The sequence below is a fragment of the Oncorhynchus nerka genome, linkage group LG4, assembly GCF_034236695.1.
Source record: "Oncorhynchus nerka isolate Pitt River linkage group LG4, Oner_Uvic_2.0, whole genome shotgun sequence".
In the NCBI taxonomy this organism is placed as follows: Eukaryota; Metazoa; Chordata; class Actinopteri; order Salmoniformes; family Salmonidae; genus Oncorhynchus; species Oncorhynchus nerka.
The window spans coordinates 50,821,503-50,840,484 of NC_088399.1; the positions used below are offsets into that span (position 1 = coordinate 50,821,503).

At 43.0% G+C, this 18,982-nt stretch overlaps 1 protein-coding gene and 1 pseudogene across 3 annotated transcripts in view; one reads left to right on the forward strand and one right to left on the reverse strand.

The window, feature by feature from the left end:
* LOC115127265 (ras-GEF domain-containing family member 1B-B-like) overlaps positions 1–15,957 on the forward strand; it is a 26,061-nt gene extending 10,104 nt beyond the window's left edge. The window contains exons 1-12 of one of the 3 annotated variants that reach the window (XM_029656895.2): positions 4,587–4,897; positions 8,586–8,783; positions 9,243–9,365; positions 9,934–10,071; positions 11,161–11,376; positions 11,598–11,672; positions 13,110–13,202; positions 13,385–13,487; positions 13,622–13,893; positions 14,508–14,631; positions 14,959–15,031; positions 15,186–15,957. In XM_029656895.2, coding sequence (XP_029512755.1) covers positions 4,886–4,897; positions 8,586–8,783; positions 9,243–9,365; positions 9,934–10,071; positions 11,161–11,376; positions 11,598–11,672; positions 13,110–13,202; positions 13,385–13,487; positions 13,622–13,893; positions 14,508–14,631; positions 14,959–15,031; positions 15,186–15,216 — 1,458 coding nt within the window. In that variant the 5' untranslated portion in view covers positions 4,587–4,885 and the 3' untranslated portion in view covers positions 15,217–15,957. Of the gene's footprint in view, positions 1–4,586; positions 4,898–5,748; positions 6,028–8,585; positions 8,784–9,242; positions 9,366–9,933; positions 10,072–11,160; positions 11,377–11,597; positions 11,673–13,109; positions 13,203–13,384; positions 13,488–13,621; positions 13,894–14,507; positions 14,632–14,958; positions 15,032–15,185 lie in introns of those variants that run through there. The other 2 variants (XM_029656901.1, XM_029656907.2) reach the window with 2 other exon arrangements.
* Positions 15,958–16,217: 260 nt separating this feature from the next.
* On the reverse strand, positions 16,218–18,576 carry LOC115128964 (PR domain zinc finger protein 8-like; annotated as a pseudogene).
* Between the last annotated feature and the right edge of the window lie 406 nt (positions 18,577–18,982).

The following is an 18,982-nucleotide window of genomic DNA, read 5'->3' on the forward strand; positions in this document are numbered from 1 at the left end:
CTCTTCCAGTTTCCTCTTCTTCCTGAACACTCCCTCCCTCCTCCTCCCCATCCCCCCTTCTCTTTCCCGTTCAGCTGTACGCTGTGTTCCCACCCCATTTATGTCCAAATCAGGACAAGTCACCAGACTAATACATGAGACCCACACACACATATATACAGTGGGGAGAACAAGTATTTGATACACTGCCGATTTTGCAGGTTTTCCTACTTACAAAGCATGTAGAGGTCTGTTATTTTTATCATAGGTACACTTCAACTGTGAGAGATGGAATCTAAAACAAAAATCAAGAAAATAACATTGTATGATTTTTAAGTAATTAATTTGCATTTTATTGCATGACATAAGTATTTGATCACCTACCAACCAGTAAGAATTCCGGCTCTCACAGACCTGTTAGTTTTTCTATAAGAAGCCCTCCTGTTCTCCACTCATCACCTGTATTAACTGCACCTGTTTGAACTCGTTACCTGTATAAAAGACACCTGTCCACACACTCAATCAAACAGACTCCAACCTCTCCACAATGGCCAAGACCAGAGAGCTGTGTAAGGACATCAGGGTTAAATTGTAGACCTGCACAAGGCTGGGATGGGCTACAGGACAATAGGCAAGCAGCTTGGTGAGAAGGCAGCAACTGTTGGCGCAATTATTAGAAAATGGAAGAAGTTCAAGATGACGGTCAATCACCCTCGGTCTGGGGCTCCATGCAAGATCTCACCTCGTGGGGCATCAATGATCATGAGGAAGGTGAGGGATCAGCCCAGAACTACACGGCAGGACCTGGTCAATGACCTGAAGAGAGCTGGGACCACAGTCTCAAAGAAAACCATTAGTAACACATTACGCAGTTATGTATTAAAATCCTGCAGCGCACGCAAGGTCCCCCTGCTCAAGCCAGCGCATGTCCAGGCTTGTCTGACATTTGCCAATGACCATCTGGGTAATCCAGAGGAGGAATGGGAGAAGGCCATGTGGTCTGATGAGACAAGAATAGAGCTTTTTGGTCTAAACTCCACTTGCCGTGTTTGGAGGAAGAAGAAGGATGAGTACAACCGCAAGAACACCATCCCAACCGAGAAGCATGGAGGTGGAAACATCATTCTTTGGGGATGTTTTTCTGCAAAGGAGACAGGACGACTGCACCGTATTGAGGGGAGGATGGATGGGGCCATGTATCGCGAGATCTTGGCCAACAACCTCCTTCCCTCAGAGCATTGAAGATGGGTCGTGGCTGGGTCTTCCAGCATGACAACGACCCGAAACACACAGCCAGGGCAACTAAGGAGTGGCTCCGTAAGAAGCACCTCAAGGTCCTGGAGTGGCCTAGCCAGTCTCCAGACCTGAACCCAATAGAAAATCTTTGGAGGGAGCTGAAAGTCCGTACTGCCCAGCGACAGCCCCGAAACCTGAAGGACCTGGAGAAGGTCTGTATGGAGGAGTGGGCCAAAATCCCTGCTGCAGTGTGTGAAAACCTGGTCAAGAACTACAGGAAAAGTATGATCTCTGTAATTGCAAACAAAGGTTTCTGTACCAAATATTAAGTTCTGCTTTTCTGATGTATCAAATACTTATGTCATGCAATAAAATGGAAATTAATTACTTAAAAATCATACAATGTGCTTTTCTGGGTTTTTGTTTTAGATTCCGTCACTCACAGTTGAAGTGTGCCTATGATAAAAATTACAGACCTCTACATGCTTTGTAAGTAGGAAAACCTGCAACATCAGCAGGGTATCAAATAGGACCAGAAGTCCTTGTGTGCCCAGTTGAGAACGGGATACTGCCTCTGAGGAGGTTGAATGCCATAGATGAAGAGGAGCGGCTATGTCCAGTCTTTGATTTGGGGGAGGTCGAGAATAAATTGCTGTTTTTATTTTACTGTTTTATTTTACTGTTATTTCTAGAACTTGGAAGTTTGACAAGATAAGCTATATAGCTGAAATTGCAGGTTCTCGTTTTGTTTTTCAATGTTTAAAAAAAAGTTTTGCATGATTGTATTTATGGAAGTGAATGTGTGCATACATCCACTGGTTTGTTTTGCTACAGAAAATGCATATAATAGAACGTTATTATTATAAGTGTCACTCCATGATCTGTTTCACCTGTCTTTGTGATTGTCACCACCCACCTCCAGGTGTCTCCTGTTATCCCCATTAGTCCCTGGCGTATTTATCCCTGTGTTTCCTGTCTCCCTGTGCCAGTGCGTCTTGTTTTGCCAAGTCAACCAGCGTTTTCTCCTTGCTCCTATTTTTCCCAGTCTCTGTTTTTTCCTAGCCCTCCTGGTTTTGACCCTTGCCTGCCCTGACGCCGAATCCGCCTGCCTGACCACTCTGCCTGTTCTGACCTCGAGCCTGCCTATCCACTGGTACTGCTTGGACTCGGGCCTGGTTTATGAACTCTCGCCTGTCCCTGACCTGCCTTTTTGCCTACCCCTTTTTGGTATAATAAATATCGGAACTCAACCATCTGCCTCCTGTGTCTTCATTTGGGTCTCGCCTTGCGACCTTATAATAAGCCCATGTGTGCTGTGCATCCTTGACGATGCATGACACTATAATAATAGAATGAATCCAAATCATCACACACGTGCGCGCACACACACACACACACTTCAGTAAACAGAATGGTTAACTTGGCGGACTGGCTCACTGAACTTTATCATACGTGTTTGGAAGAGATTATACTGAGAAATCAAAGTGACACTGGTGAGTTCTCCGACTGAGGATTAACTATAGTGAGGGCCATGAGTATATCTGAAATGGTACCATTTAAGGTCCAATTTCAGACACAGGCAGTGAGTCCAGAGTGTCCCACAACAAGCCTGCAGAGAACACACCGTTTCCTGTTTGTGTCCCGTTCAAATGCCTCCCCCTCCTCCGGGTCTAACCATGCACCTGCAGCAAGGCCCTGGCCCTGCCTGAAAAACACTTTTAGCCCAATTACTTTCTACCCAGCACACAGAGAAAAGAAAACAGCACATGTTGTGAAACAATAGCATGGTGTACAAACACGCCTTGCCACTGGAGTAAACATACTTCAACAAAACCCCATTGTACAACGCCTACAGACTGGCCCTGGTTTAATAAAAGAACACAATGATAGTTTGTTGGGGATGGATATAAAATACAAGGCATTTTCCACTTAAACGATGGTCTCTTAAGGAGCTGCACAACGTGCACGCGAGCTTTGGTTCTGGGTGCCAAGATCACTAAAACTAGTAGAAACCCATCTGCAACATATGCATAGTTTTCAGTAAATTGTAGTAAATCACAGTACAGTAAATCACCTTCAAATGGCCTTTGAATTGCATACCTCATCAAGCACAGATGTTCCCATTGGGCCATCTCCAAACAGAGACATGGCTTGCGGGTTAGGCTCACACACATTTCCAATGAAACACAGCTATCCTCTTGTTTATGTATCATAATATTCTCCAACGGACATGGAACATGGAAGTGAGGGTGCATGATTTCCCCCCTTTCCTGATCAGTAAACGGTGACCTCCACTGGCACTTTTCCATTTTACCAGAAGTCCTCATTGAAAGCAGACCGAGGAGGAAAACAGAGGGTGGAGGAAGGGGCGCGGTGTGGGGGCATATAAACAACTCCAGACTCCACCAAAAGAGTGTCTAACTCCTGGCTGCGATCCAGCTAGTAACTGTCCGGCATCACTCTGAGACACAAAGAGCTCTGTGACCTTCCATAGTGCTGTGTGCGTGCACGGGACTGTAATCCATAGTGTTCCCCTCCGACAGTGGCTGCAGACAGAATACCTTGCGGGGTCGTTAAGTCTAAGTTGTCTAACAGAGAAAGTCCCGATGTTGGACCCAGTCGGGTCAAAGGGGAGCCATCATGGCAGCTGCTGACTCATAACGGGAGACTATAGGACTTACTGGAAGGTCTGTGAGTCAGATAGTCACCCCTCCCCATATTGCCCTGTCCCCACCCTCTCTCCCCTCTTTACTACCCTCCTCTCCCTCAGCCAGTCTCTCCTCTGATCTCACACAGCGGTCCGTCTGTAATCTCACTTAGACAATAACACACCAACGCCACCCTACCCATATGTCTGGTGAGCTCATGATCCCCCTCACAATTCCACCCAATAAGAATGTTGTACACATGTTATCAGGCCATAAGGTTAATAACACAATGTCGTAAAAATGAACAACGCGATGAGAGTTGGTGTTATATTAGTACCGCCGTGCCATGGCGTTAGGTTTACAGAGGTAAATAGTAATGCATTAGATGGTGCTACTGATATGAGTGTAAAATCGAATGAGATTAGACTTATAAAACAACAAAACACCACCGTCTTGTGTGCTAAACAAAGTGAACAACCACTCGGGTCTTCTTTGAAACTAACTCAACACAGTGAACAACATCTCCCTCTCCCGTCCTCTTCATTATCACATAACTCAACATCAAGCGTCATCAGGAATAGAATAAAGGTCCATTCTGGAGCGCCATGAGTCCTGCCTGGGTTTCAGCTGAGTGGTTAGGGAGGGGCGTGTGGGTGGAAGTTCAAGCTAAGTGTTTATGGCAGGCAGGAGTCGGTCCGCTAGCTTATGCTGTCAGTGTGTGTGTGTGTGTGTGTGTGTGGGCAGTGTGTGCCTGTGTACATGCGTGTGTGTGTGTCTGTTTGTGTTTGTGTGTCAGTCCGCTTGCGCTGCCACTCTGTGAGGGAAGCAGTGGGCCCCTGTGCCCTAGCACCGACCGTGGGAGGAATCCAATCTAAAAGACTCCACCAGGGCCCTCGCCCAAGCTCAAGCCTAGCTGGAAGCCATCCCCAGCGAGCAGCGCTGTCAGGTGGCTGGCGTGGGTGTGGGTGCAGTATAATGAGAGAATGTAGCCTATAGGCGTCGCAGGCGTTGGATATTCCTGCATGGACAATGATGTGAGTAAGACTATGATTGAGAGGAGTATGTACTGCTGTAAATGAATACCACCCACAACCTGGGCGGCCCACTCTCTATTCTCTGTATATCATCAAATACTGTTTATGTAATATGACTGTTACATAAGAGAACACCCACTGTTCACGGAAGTGCATCACTGGTACTAAAACACCTGTAGCTATCAGGAAACATGAATGCATGTTTGTTTCTGAAGTTCCATTCATGAACTTTCATTGGCCATGGTACATATTTGCCCATTTGGCATTTTAATTGATTTATGTCCAATTGCTCTACCTTTTTTATTTTTTATTACTGATACTTTAGTAAAATGAATAGGGTCTCAAAGTAGTTTAGAAATGGTTAATTAATAGTTTATATAGTTTATACTTTTATTATAAATTGTTACTAATAATCAGTTACACTTGTCGAAATTGTGAGATTGTCGCTTGGTCCCAACATGTGTTTTAATTGCATATGACTGTACAGTTTTTTAAATTCTTACTTTAATGTATTTTGAAATATAAAAGCTGCAAAGTTTGCAATGTTTTCTCCTAATTTAAACATACGTTTCACACAGTCTGTTGTACCACCGCCGTTGGAGTTGCAAGCATCCTGGCCATATGCCTTTCCACACTTTCTCCAGTAAATTAGATTTTCCTTTTCCCTCTTCACAAAATATTATCATGGAACAGTATGATCCAATGTCATTCAAAGACAATCGATGGATGGAAAACTGACCAATGAGATTGCTCTAACATTTTGATTTTTCAGGTCCTTCCCTGTGATTGGCTTACTTCCATGAAGAAGTATCCGCCTCTAAGCCTCTTATAGGCTGTGTTTCGCGGCTTTCTGCAAGTCATTTGAATACGGCTGGTCGTGGTCGCGGTTTCTAATGACTTCTCATTCAAAGGATCGTGCAGACACAATGGATGGACTTTACGAATAGGAATTTCATGTTCCGAAAACACTGATCGTTATTATTTGTGTGCATTTTGCACTTATTTCCAAGGATAATTTTTTGAAGGATTATTGTCTTTCATCTGCTTTTATTTTCCAAAAACGTGGAATCTTTTTATTAGATACAAATAGTGTTTATACTGTTACAATTCGATTTTTTTTCCCAGTTGGGGTAAGTTGATCACAATACAGATGTAGGATCTTAATTTGATCACAATTTTTTGTTTCTGTGAATTTGTAGTGTATTCATGGTTTATAACGGCTTCTAAAGTTTGTATTTTCCACTTTAAAATGCCCTAACGAAAATTGTAAAAATGTTCATGAATTATAATCCACATAATAATCCACATTTCCTGTTGCTACAGGATTATTTCCCTACTGTAGCGAACTGTATGTTAAAATCTGTATGTTCACTGTGAGCCTGATTATTTGTAACAAGGAAACATTCTGGGAATGTGAAACTTTCAAAACAAAAGTGTTATGTAATGCATTTGACCTATAAATGACAGGGCTTTGAGGGTTGCGCTTTGACTGAAGGCAAAAACAATTTAATGATGGCAGATCTTAACCTTTACCAACAACAACATATTTCCATAATCACCTTTAGCAATCCCAGACACTCATATCGGATATAATTGAATGTGATGTGAAACTTTAAATAGACTTTAACTGTGTTATTGTTTTTGCTCTAGTCTGCAGCATGACCTATATAACTACTTGTCTGGCATGCATTAGCCTTCATTACTCACCAGTGTTATGACTGAGTGTGGTTCAACCCAGCAGAGTTCTATTCTCATAATAAGAGTGCATGAGTCAAGAGTAATAAACTGTGCCAGGAGGTGTGGGTTGGGCTGTGTTTACCCTGTCTGGGCTACAGTTAGATGGTTACAGTAGACTGGGGAACAGACAAACAGGGTGGGACATGTGTGGGAATGAGATTTCTTAGAAACAACACCCATCTTATTTTATGACCGTATTTGCTTCTCTATCAGATGTTCAGTTCTTTTTTTCCTAGGCTATGGAACAGGCAAAACAGGGTGGGACATGAGGTTTATTATTCCTTCCGTCTTATAAACAGCATCCACCCTTAAATATCCAAGATGGATACAGCATAGTATAGCTGTTTTATTTCACAACTCTGGTATAGTTGCTTCTCTATCAGATAGATGAGGTTCTTATCTGTTTCCACTTAAACCTTTATGATCCATTTTCATCCCCCCGTCAGGCTGTGGTGGAGTGTCAGCCTGTTGGTCAGTCAGAGAATGTCACTTTCATTCAAATGTAGAAGGCTTTAGTAGGCCCGAGCTTTACTCTGTGTGTGTGGGGGGTACATGTTGTAGTAATGCTGGTCGGTGATTGCTTGAAAATGTCTATCGCGGGGTAGATCATCAGCTCCTGTTGTAGCAGGTCACCATCATTAATGCGGCCTCTCTGTCTGTCCAGACTAAAGAATAAAGTACCTTTAATCTCTTAACAGTTTTAAGGAAGCCAGCAGGGAGAGGAAGGGATGTGCCAGGATGGCGGGTAAATGAGACAGTGGCATAGTCAGGCTTATACCAGAATGAAGTAGAATCAGCAGTAGTAAGGACATGAGACAGTGGCATAGTCAGGCTTATACCAGAGACAGTGGCATAGTCAGGCTTATACCAGAATGAAGTAGAATCAGCAATAGTAAGGACATGAGACAGTGGCATAGTCAGGCTTATACCAGAATGAAGTAGAATCAGCAGTAGTAAGGACATGAGACAGTGGCATACCATAATGTAGAATCAGCAATAGTAAGGACATGAGACAGTGGCATAGTCAGGCTATATACCAGAATGAAGTAGAATCAGCAGTAAGGACAGAATGAAGGCTTATACCAGAATGAAGTAGAATCAGTAGTAAGGACATGAGACAGTGGCATAGTCAGGCTTATACCAGAATGAAGTAGAATCAGCAGTAGTAAGGACATGAGACAGTGGCATAGTCAGGCTTATACCAGAATGAAGTAGAATCAGCAGTAGTAAGGACATGAGACAGTGGCATAGTCAGGCTTATACCAGAATGAAGTAGAATCAGCAGTAGTAAGGACATGAGTATAGGGCTTACATGAGACAGACAGTGGCATGAGACAGTCAGTCAGCTTATACCAGAATGAAGTAGAATCAGCAATAGTAAGGACATGAGACAGTGGCATAGTCAGGCTTATACCAGAATGAAGTAGAATCAGCAGTAGTAAGGACATGAGACAGTGGCATAGTCAGGCTTATACCAGAATGAAGTAGAATCAGCAATAGTAAGGACATGAGACAGTGGCATAGTCAGGCTTATACCAGAATGAAGTAGAATCAGCAGTAGTAAGGACATGAGACAGTGGCATAGTCAGGCTTATACCAGAATGAAGTAGAATCAGCAGTAGTAAGGACATGAGACAGTGGCATAGTCAGGCTTATACCAGCATGGTGTAGAGTTAGAATCAGCAGTAGTGGGTTAACACCATTAGGGTAACTTATCACACACTGCCAGTAGTTATTACATAAATTATTCCATTTAAAAAAAACATATTTTCTCCCTGTTACACACACATAAACACAAGTGTGCACATGCGCGCACACATACACACACACTCTCTCTTTCTTGGGGGAAATAACATTCGGTTGAAACCATGAAAAATAAAGTGTTTAGTTATGAGTTTAAGGGAAGAACACAGATTTGACATTGTTTTTATATTTGAAATCTCTTTAACAGGTCAATATGCCTCCCACGACACCATACGCTGGCAAGTTCAACCCCAGCCCTTACAACAACAACCACAATCTCCACAAATACCACCAGCCCATGGAAGCCAGCTACGGGGACATGTGCTACCATGACAACAGTCTTGTTTCAGGCTCCCTGGAGGCCCTAATACAACACTTAGTTCCCACAGTAGACTACTACCCTGACGTGAGTCTTATCTCTAGTCCAACAAAAACATAAACAATGGAATCATACAAACATTTTGGGGGTTATGAAAGGGGAAGACAATTAAGCTCATAAGGCTTAACTGTTATATTCTTCAAGAACAAATGTGTATACGGTACAGTGGACTACTACTCTGACGTCTGTTGTTATCTCTGGTCCAACATGCTTTCTCAGGGGGACTCTAATGACAACAACAAAAACATAAACGAGGGAGTAATACAAGCTGTTATGCCAAATAGGCTACGGTTATATTTCAGGTTGTGTACTTTGTCCATGCGTTATATTCTTGAAGAACAAATGGGTAGACTCACTCAGAATGTATATATCATTAACTGAAATGACCATTGAACAGCGGGAAATGTGCCATATTGTGCTGGGTTGGTGTTGGGTTGACTACAACATGAGTTGATGTTAACTATCATTTTTCTTGTTCTCCATCAGAGGTCGTACGTCTTCACCTTCCTGCTGAGTTCCCGCCTCTTCCTCAACCCGTATGAGCTCATGTCTCGGGTGTGTCACCTGTGTGTGGAGCAGCATAGATCTGGAGACCTGCTGCTTGATAAGGTAGCTAACACACACACACACAAACAGAGATGCACCCACACACACACACACACAGAGATGCACCCACCCACGCACACACACACACAAACAGAGATGCACCCACCCACACACACACACACACACACACACACACAAACAGAGATGCACACACACACACACACACAGAGATGCACACACACACACACACACACACACACACAAAACAGAGATGCACACACACACACACACACACACACAGAGATGCACACACACACACACACAAAACAGAGATGCACCCACACACACACACACAGAGATGCACCCACACACACACACACAGAGATGCACCCACACACACACACACACAGATGCACCCACCCACACACACACACACACAGAGATGCACCCACACACACACACACACAAACAGAGTTGCACACACACACAAACAGAGATGCACCCACACACACACACACACACACAAACAGAGATGCACACACACACACACTAGTTCGAAACAACCAGGAGTGGACACCCCCTCTTTACAGTCTGTCTAACACTGGCATGTCTTTCTCCTTGCTGTCTTTAGATCAGAATACGAGACGTCGCTCCGAAGATCGTGCAGCTGCTGACAGAGTGGACGGAGACATTTCCCTATGACTTCAGAGATGAGAGGATGATGCGCTGCCTGAAAGAGATGAGCCATCATCTGGCCAGAGGAGATGAAGTCAGTACCCTTATATAACCTCTGACTAACTGACTCATTAGAGATGACAGTCGACATGGCACCAGACATTTCATTTGACCAGCTATGGTTGTGTTTGACATCAGACACCTTTATTTATCACATATTGAGCTACAGGGCGCTGAGTTCATGTTGCCTTGTGCTGTTAGTCTTTTCATTAGGTGTGTTATTATGTTCACTTGTCGTTACGTCATAATATGTGTTGCCTGTTAGATGGCTCATATGTTTTATATCGGCGTGGATGGCGTAGGAGGTGAGAATACACACCCACAACAAGTTCACAAGTTGCAGACTTCGATAATGAACTCAGCGCCCTCCTCGTTATATCAGCACAGACACAAATATACCTTGATATGGGTTTCTCTCTCTTGATGTTTTCTAATATCAGTAGTTAAAAAGATTGTTTCCAAAACGCTATATATCCATTTTCAGAAAGGTGGGTAAATGAGCTTTTATTGTTTAAAAGAAATGATGAAAGTGATTGGTGTGTTTTTTCACTATCCAATCATGGCATGGGTTCAATGACATAAATGTATTTGTTTCAAATCTATCGCTTGATGGTTTCATTTCAGATATTTCCCCCTCACCCGCAAAGAAATAAGTAACAAGTATCAAATAACTACATCAAATGTATCAAATAACTACATTTTCAAACGATACATTTGTGACATCAATATTTAAAATGAGTAGTATGAGATTTTGTAGGTGAAAGGTGCCATTTTAGTCATTTAGCAGATGCTGTTTGGCAGAGCGACTTACAGTTAGTGCATTCATCTTAAGATCGCTAGGTGAGACAACCACAGATCACAGTCAAATATACAGGACATGAACATCCCGTTCCAGCTAAACAATGGATATATAGCATTTTGCACACAAAAAAAACATTTTCATACACATCTAAAATCTATAAATAGTTATATTTTACACACACATGAAGGTACCCATAAGCAATCATTTCTGATGGAGAAAAAAAACCTGTGAAAAATGTGTGGATATAGCATTTTGGAAATAAACTATTCACTTGTATACAATGCATAGATTGATCTCTCGCTCGATGTTGTTTTACATCAGTACTCATGGAGGGCCATGCAGCAGATGACTCAGCGGTTAATCCGAAGGTTGGCGGCCCTGGGTCAGTATGAGGAGGCTATCGCCACACTCAATGCCTCCTCAGCCGAGAGACCCACTGCTCTGAAGACCAAACAGCACAACGGACAAAGGAGTGACGTACTGAGCATCAGTGACGATGCTTTTATTCTCGCCCAGCAGCTCACGCACATTGAACTGGTGAGGAGAGCACATACTGTAGACCGTACTGTATACTGTATTCATAATATGTGGTGTTCAGAGAAGTTCAGACTGAATGGCCGGTTCAACACTAAATTCATTTGAATTTAGTGTTGATTTAGAAGTACCCGTGATCGATCAATTAAAGTACCGTACTGTTAGAAATACAGTATTGCTTTAGAAATATTTGCTTAATAGAATTCTTACGTTTCCAATTCTAGGACAGATTGAGTTTTATCGGACCAGAAGAGTTCATCCAAGCCTTTGGTGTGAAAGATCCCCTGGACAACCATAAGGTAGGCAACATAACATTGTCCACTACCTTCCACATAACATTGTCCACTACCTTCCACATAATATTGTCCTCTACCTTCCACATAACATTGTCCACTACCTTCCACATAATATTGTCCACTACCTTCCACATAACATTGTCCACTACCTTCCACATAACATTGTCCACTACCTTCCACATAATATTGTCCTCTACCTTCCACATAACATTGTCCTCTACCTTCCACATAATATTGTCCTCTACCTTCCACATAACATTGTCCACTACCTTCCACATAACATTGTCCTCTACCTTCCACATAACATTGTCCTCTACCTTCCACATAACATTGTCCACTACCTGCCACATAACATTGCCCACTACCTTCCATATAACATTGTCCACTACATGCCATATAACAGTGTCCACTACCGTCCACATAACATTGTCCACTTCTTCCACATAACATTGTCCTCTACCTTCCACATAACATTGTCCTCTACCTTCCACATAACATTGTCCACTTCTTCCACATAACATTGTCCACTACCTTCCATATAACATTGTCCACTACCTTCCACATAACATTGTCCACTACCTTCCACATAACATTGTCCTCTACCTTCCACATAATATTGTCCTCTACCTTCCACATAACATTGTCCACTACCTTCCACATAACATTGTCCACTACCTTCCACATAACATTGTCCACTACCTTCCACATAACATTGTCCACTACCTTCCACATAACATTGTCCACTACCTTCCACATAACAGTGTCCACTACCTTCCACATAACATTGTCCACTACCTTCCACATAACATTGTCCACTACCTTCCATATAACATTGTCCACTACCTTCCACATAACATTGTCCTCTACCTTCCACATAACATTGTCCACTACCTTCCATATAACATTGTCCACTACCTTCCACATAACATTGTCCACCACCTTCCACATAACATTGTCCTCTACCTTCCACATAACATTGTCCACTTCTTCCACATAACATTGTCCACTACCTTCCACATAACATTGTCCTCTACCTTCCACATAACATCGCCCACTCCCTTCCACATAACATTGTCCACTACCGTCCACATAACATTGTCCACTGCCTTCCTCATAACATTGTCCCCCACCTTCCACATAACATTGTCCTCTACCTTCCACTGGTTACATAAGATACCATCTGTCAGTAATTATGGTGAGGCTACTGAATGGGTTGTGGCTGACTTCATTGTGTAAGTCCATTAAGAATTATCAACAGAGTACATCACAACAACTAGTCATGAACAGACTGGGAGAAACAACTCTAGCCCAGATATAGTTTACAAGAAAAGAAACAGAACTAATTGAAATGCTCCACCAACATATCCATCATGGATATCATACTAGACAATCATTTTTTAAATTTTTATTAAAGTAACCTTGACCTGTCTTTCCCCTCAGAGTTTCTTTAGAAAACGCAAGACCACTAACCTGGAGGCCTATGTAGCTTGGTTCAACAGACTCAGCTACCTGGTGGCCACTGAAATCTGTATGGTGAGTGCTCTCCTTCTTTCTCACTTTCTGTCTCCCGCTTTCTCTCTCTGCCTCTTGTCTCTCTCCCCCCGTCTACTGTAATTCTCTCTCCTTCGACCTTATTTCCCTCTCTCCCTTGTTTCTGTTATCCTTTCCTTCTCACACAGTTCCAATGGTTTTGTGTTTTTCTTTCTTCCTTCCAGCCAGTAAAGAAGAAGCATAGAGCTCGGGCCTTGGAGTTCTTCATAGACGTGGCCAGAGAATGCTTCAACATCGGCAACTTCAACTCACTCATGGCCATCATCAGTAAGTTACAATACAGGGCTCTAGAATGTTTTTTTTATCTTATTTTTCAATTCTACAATAGAATGCTTAGAATTGGAATTTCAGTTCGTTTTAAATGAAATTGATCCCTAACCCCTGCTCTCCTCTCTCCACAGCCGGGATGAACATGAGTCCTGTGTCTCGGCTGAAGAAGACCTGGAGCAAAGTCAACACAGACAAGTTTGACATACTGGAGCACCAAATGGACCCCTCCAGTAACTTCAGCAACTACCGTACTGCCCTGCGAGGAGCCACCCAGAGATCCATCACAGCACACAGCAACCAGGAGAAGATAGTCATTCCATTCTTCAGCCTTCTCATCAAGGACATCTACTTCCTCAATGAAGGATGTGCCAGCCGGCTATCCAACGGTCATGTCAACTTTGAAGTGAGTCTGAATAATGTACAGTACATGCATTATTGCTAATCATGACAAGACTATTACTGTATGAACTGGTTTCCCTCGACAAAGAAGCATGTTCAGTGGTGAATCTCCATTGAAATAGCTTTTTAGACTACATTTACATTTAAGTCATTTAGCAGACGCTCTTATCCAGAGCGACTTACAAATTGGTGCGTTCACCTTAAGACATCCAGTGGAACAGCCACTTTACAATAGTGCATCTAAATCTTTTAAGGGGGGAGGGGGTGAGAAGGATTACTTTATCCTATCCTAGGTATTCCTGAAAGAGGTGGGGTTTCAGGTGTCTCCGGAAGGTGGTGATTGACTCCGCTGTCCTGGCGTCGTGAGGGAGTTTGTTCCACCATTGGGGGGCCAGAGCAGCGAACAGTTTTGACTGGGCTGCGCGGGAACTGTACTTCCTCAGTGGTAGGGAGGCGAGCAGGCCAGAGGTGGATGAACGCAGTGCCCTTGTTTGGGTGTAGACTAGAACAACCTGGGTCGAAGAAATTGGCCTTTAGTGTTTAAGTAGCAGGTGAAAAACACATGGTTGTCGATTTATTTTTAATTTCAATGAATTTTAATTTCCTGTTTCTCTATAGAAACTGTGGGATTTGGCGAAGCAGGTCAGTGAGTTCCTGGTGTGGCGCCAGGTGACGTGTCCCTTTGAGAGAGACAGGAAGATTCTCCAGTACCTCGTCACCACGCCAGTCTTCACCGAGGATGGTGAGTGTTGTCCACAGATACATTACGTTTAACGTGTCAATTATTTAGAACAGTACGAAATGTGCAGCACCTGTGGTCTAATGGTACCCACACGTGACCCTGGCTGTTTGCACGTGTGTACTCCCCACAGATACCAGGGTTTGTTGTCCACAGTTCCTGCTGTATCTCCTCCCTTTCAAATTCTGTACTGTCTAAGTAAAGGATACAGAATATGAACGGATGATGAAAGTCCACTCTCCTATGAAAGTGCAAAACCTACTATAATCAGTACTGTATCTTATAGCATTGGCTTCGGGGATAGTCATGTTTTTTTGGTCTCTTCTGCAGAGCTGCATTTGGCCTCCTATGAGAGCGAAGGTCCTGAGAACCACATGGAGAAGGACAGTCGCAGGTCTCTCAGGTGTGTAACTTGACTTTATTCTTTACCTAACTTTACACTTGGATTCTGAACCTTTTTTTAACTAGGCAAGTCGATTCCTGGTGTGGATTTTGCGCTCATACATGGTGCACTGTTTTGTATTTCAAAACATTGTATTATGTGTCCTATGTTGCAGGTCATCCCTTCTGCATAGAGAGCATCGGTGAGTGACGGTCATGAGTGGGACACTGGTCTGGGTGATTATTATAACCCAGCTAAAGAGGCTCATGGTCGACGGGCACTCGAAAGAGCAGAGAAAGAACTGTTCAAAGCACTCAAGAGAAAGGATGCCTCCCTCTATGACTGAAGATCTTGCCTCTCGCACCGTACATTGACAGATGATTCATTTGTAACGTGTCTACCCACACAGTATTTACAGTTCTTATTTTATACCAATAATGGTTACCGATCATTTTCTATGCTCTTCTGAAGTAGTCTTTCTATAGTGTAAATGAGCTTGTTGCTGGTTGGCTTGCTCCGTCTTCTTAGAATGTAAGCTATTTCTTTTCTGTTATTGTTCTTAATAAATAGTGTGTTTTGCATATGTTAGGAATGAATTACTTACATATATGTGATGAATCTTTAAAGATACAAAAAACAAAACCTCAAAACTCATCTCATCTTTGGTGAAAGGAATATGAATATGACTGAATACCCAGCGGTGCATAGTTAACTTTTTTTTGTACATTTTGTCATGCGTTGGTTTACCTTACAGCTATTACTTTTTATAAATGTTTTATGTTAATGTATTCTATTCTTTTTTTACTATTTCTTTTTTTATCGTGTATATGTGTTTATTGTTTGCCCATCCCAATGTGCTACTTATCAGGGTACTCTACGTTAAGTTCTTATGTGAAATAAGAGGTATATTTTTTATTTTAAAAGAAAATAAAGAACATTTAAAGGTGTTTTTTTGTTTGTTCTGTCCCTCTAAATTTCTCTCTAGTGCCATCTAGTGTTCACAACTAAGCTTACAATCAAGTCACATCCACACCGAAAATATTGTAATATTGTAAAAAAAAAAAAAATAATAATAATAATTTATTGTAAAATAATAAGAAAATAAATAGCATACTAAAAATGTCACATTTGACTGAATGGAGAGGAAAATCTAAACTATTTCTAAGGGGGAAAAATGATGCTTTACATGTAAGCAGACTCATTCATGTTTCAAATAAAATGTCATTGCATTGTTAATGTACATTATAATAATTACGTAATAGTTATTTAATGTGTTGAATTAGTTCCCCATTAGTATCTTTATCAATATGAATATTATACCTTACTAATGATCTGAACTCATGTATGAGAGGTCAAGTGACGTGCAAGGTGATGACGTAGTCTGAAGACCTCGCTGCAGATGGAACACTTGAGCCTCTCTTCCCTCTCCCTGTAATGCTGTTGTTTCACCCCACACGCAGATTCTGTGGCATCAAGCGCCCTCTTGTGGTGAGACCTCATATGCTGCACCAGGTCTGAAGTCAGGCGGAATGAAATGTTGCATTTGGCACACCAGTTCTGAGCCGGCAGGCAGAGGGGCGAGAGTCGTGAGACGGAAGGGGACAGGAGCACCGGGGAGGGGGGGATCGGAACCTGCAGGGGTCTCCCTGGGGTCCAGGGCCAGAGAGCTGCTGGGCTATAGAGAGGGTGCCTCTGTTTCAAAACACCCTGGACCAGCACAGGTCTGTGGAGGGCAGTAGAGGGAGTGGTAATGGAGATTTTAGCCCTCTCAGGCAGGGGGGTAGTCTGGGGAAGTGGAACAGAGCGTGGGGGCTGGGAGAAGGCACTTCTCCTGTTCTCCGAGACAGAGACTTGGTTGAAGGCAGAGGTGACAGGAGGAGAGTCAGTGGAGGTTTCCTCAGAGCGGGATGGAGATCGAGACAGAGTGTCTTTCAGAGTCTTCTTCTTTGAGTCACTCTGCTCCACTGCTGGGCCACTTCCGGGCTGAATGCTCTGGTTAGGTGGGTTGGATCTAATGTCTTCTGGCCCTGAGGTCTTCAGTTGTGGTTTTAGTTGAGCGGTTCTGTCTTTAGCAAAGGTGCTCCTTATTATATTGGTGGGCAGGTGACAGGTGACCGGGCTAGGTTGTTGGTTCAAGTTCAAAGTACAGTAACCTCTCTCCAGTGGTTCCTGCTTTATGACTAGAAGCTGTGGGCCATTCCAACTCTCCTCCGTGTGTTTCCTTTTGAGGGCGCTCCCTGCCCACCTGGTACCAGACAAGCCTGTCTTATTACTGTTATTCTCCATATCCCTGGCTAGATTGTGGAAGTCTGTTGCAGGTTTTCCATCCTGTGGACTTGTCTCTGGATGGCTCAGTTTGAAGGCAGGAACGGGAAGGGAGTCAGGTTTCACATGGTTGGTGTTGTCTTGACCAGGTTTGGTGGTGTGGCTGTTTGGTTGTCTCTGTGTGCAAAGGAATCTCCAATGTGCCAGGAAGGGGAACTCAGACTCAAAGCCCTGGTTGCAGTTTGTACATGTGTATGGACCAGCACCTGGTTATAAAGATGAATATGGATTAATATCACATTATTCTGCCAATATTGCATGACATAAACCTTTGCCAATACTCTTTGAATTATACAAACATATTGAGGAAATCTAGTTTTAAATGTTTAATATTCAATTGGAGTCAATAGTTAAATCATAAAAATGGCTATGAATAATATATATCTATATATTGTAATACACATTCATAGAGTATGTATACCTTTGCTTTGCATCTGCAGTGGGTTCAGTAGAAGAAGCTTGGCAAGGTCTTTCCCATACCACACCAAAAGCTCCTCATCCATCTGGATCGTCCTGAGGGCTCTAAAGAACAGTTGTCCGTTCTTCACATAGGCCTCTAGGTTCTGTTCCTCGCTGCTCCGGGCTGACTGGACGAGCCGCAGCCACATCGGGCCGTCAGTGGGCATTTTGTGGGCTGAGGTGTCCACCTGTGTAGCCAAATAGAAACCGGTCTTACAAAAACATGTCAAGCACAGCATTTTGCCAACTGAAAGTTTCGATGCATTTTAGACATTTATTCGGGCATGAGAAACTGCCCCCAGCCAAACGTTTGGAACACATTCGTTTAGGGCGCATCGATTTACATGCATGTTCTCACCCTTAAAATGTATGGTGCCGATCTTCTGTCCATAGACTTGAGAGCGATGAAGGCGATGCTGTCATAAACAGAGGTTTGATTCAGCTCACATGGTCCAAAAACTGCGTGTTCGGGAACGTCGCAGGTGGTGTGGACGCGCGTAAAAATGTCAGTTATCCATCGTTGCGCAATTTGCGCCGCTCTCGCCTCCAGGATCTCCTGAGAACCAGATAACATCATAATTCATATCATTAGGCTGACAATTAAGATTAAATTATTTGTTTGAATAATGACACCCAAAAACGTGCGTAAAAACGCTCTAAATCCAAAACAATACTTACCATTGAAACAGCTGACTGGTGGTAAGATCTGCGCTTCTCTTATTTGCACTATCCCTGCTTGTATTATACAGTGTATTGTGCCTTGAAGATGCCCACCACTACATGCCATGGGACTGGTCGACTGTAGGAGCTGGTTTTATAGTCTAATCTAATCTGCACAATGAGATTTGACAATTCTCCGCCCCTCCTTTATCCTCTTGTTAGATGGGTGACATTAATGATCTCGGACAATCAGAAAGTGTCGGTGCATGGATGGACAGTCTAAAGAGGTCATGGGTATCAGGGGCCAGGCAGTGCATGTACAGTAGAAGTCTATTTCAATTGGATATTGAATTCATGACATTTGGTAAATAGGGACAAAATATAGTGGATTTAGGTGACGGCGGGTCATGTTCTGGTGTGCAAGCATGCCCCGCGGCCACACGATGAACGCGAGTGTGTGTTGAGTAAATGGAGTGATGCACTTTTCTGTATCCTCCTCGGGCGACAGATAAACCTTGGCTCATTGAT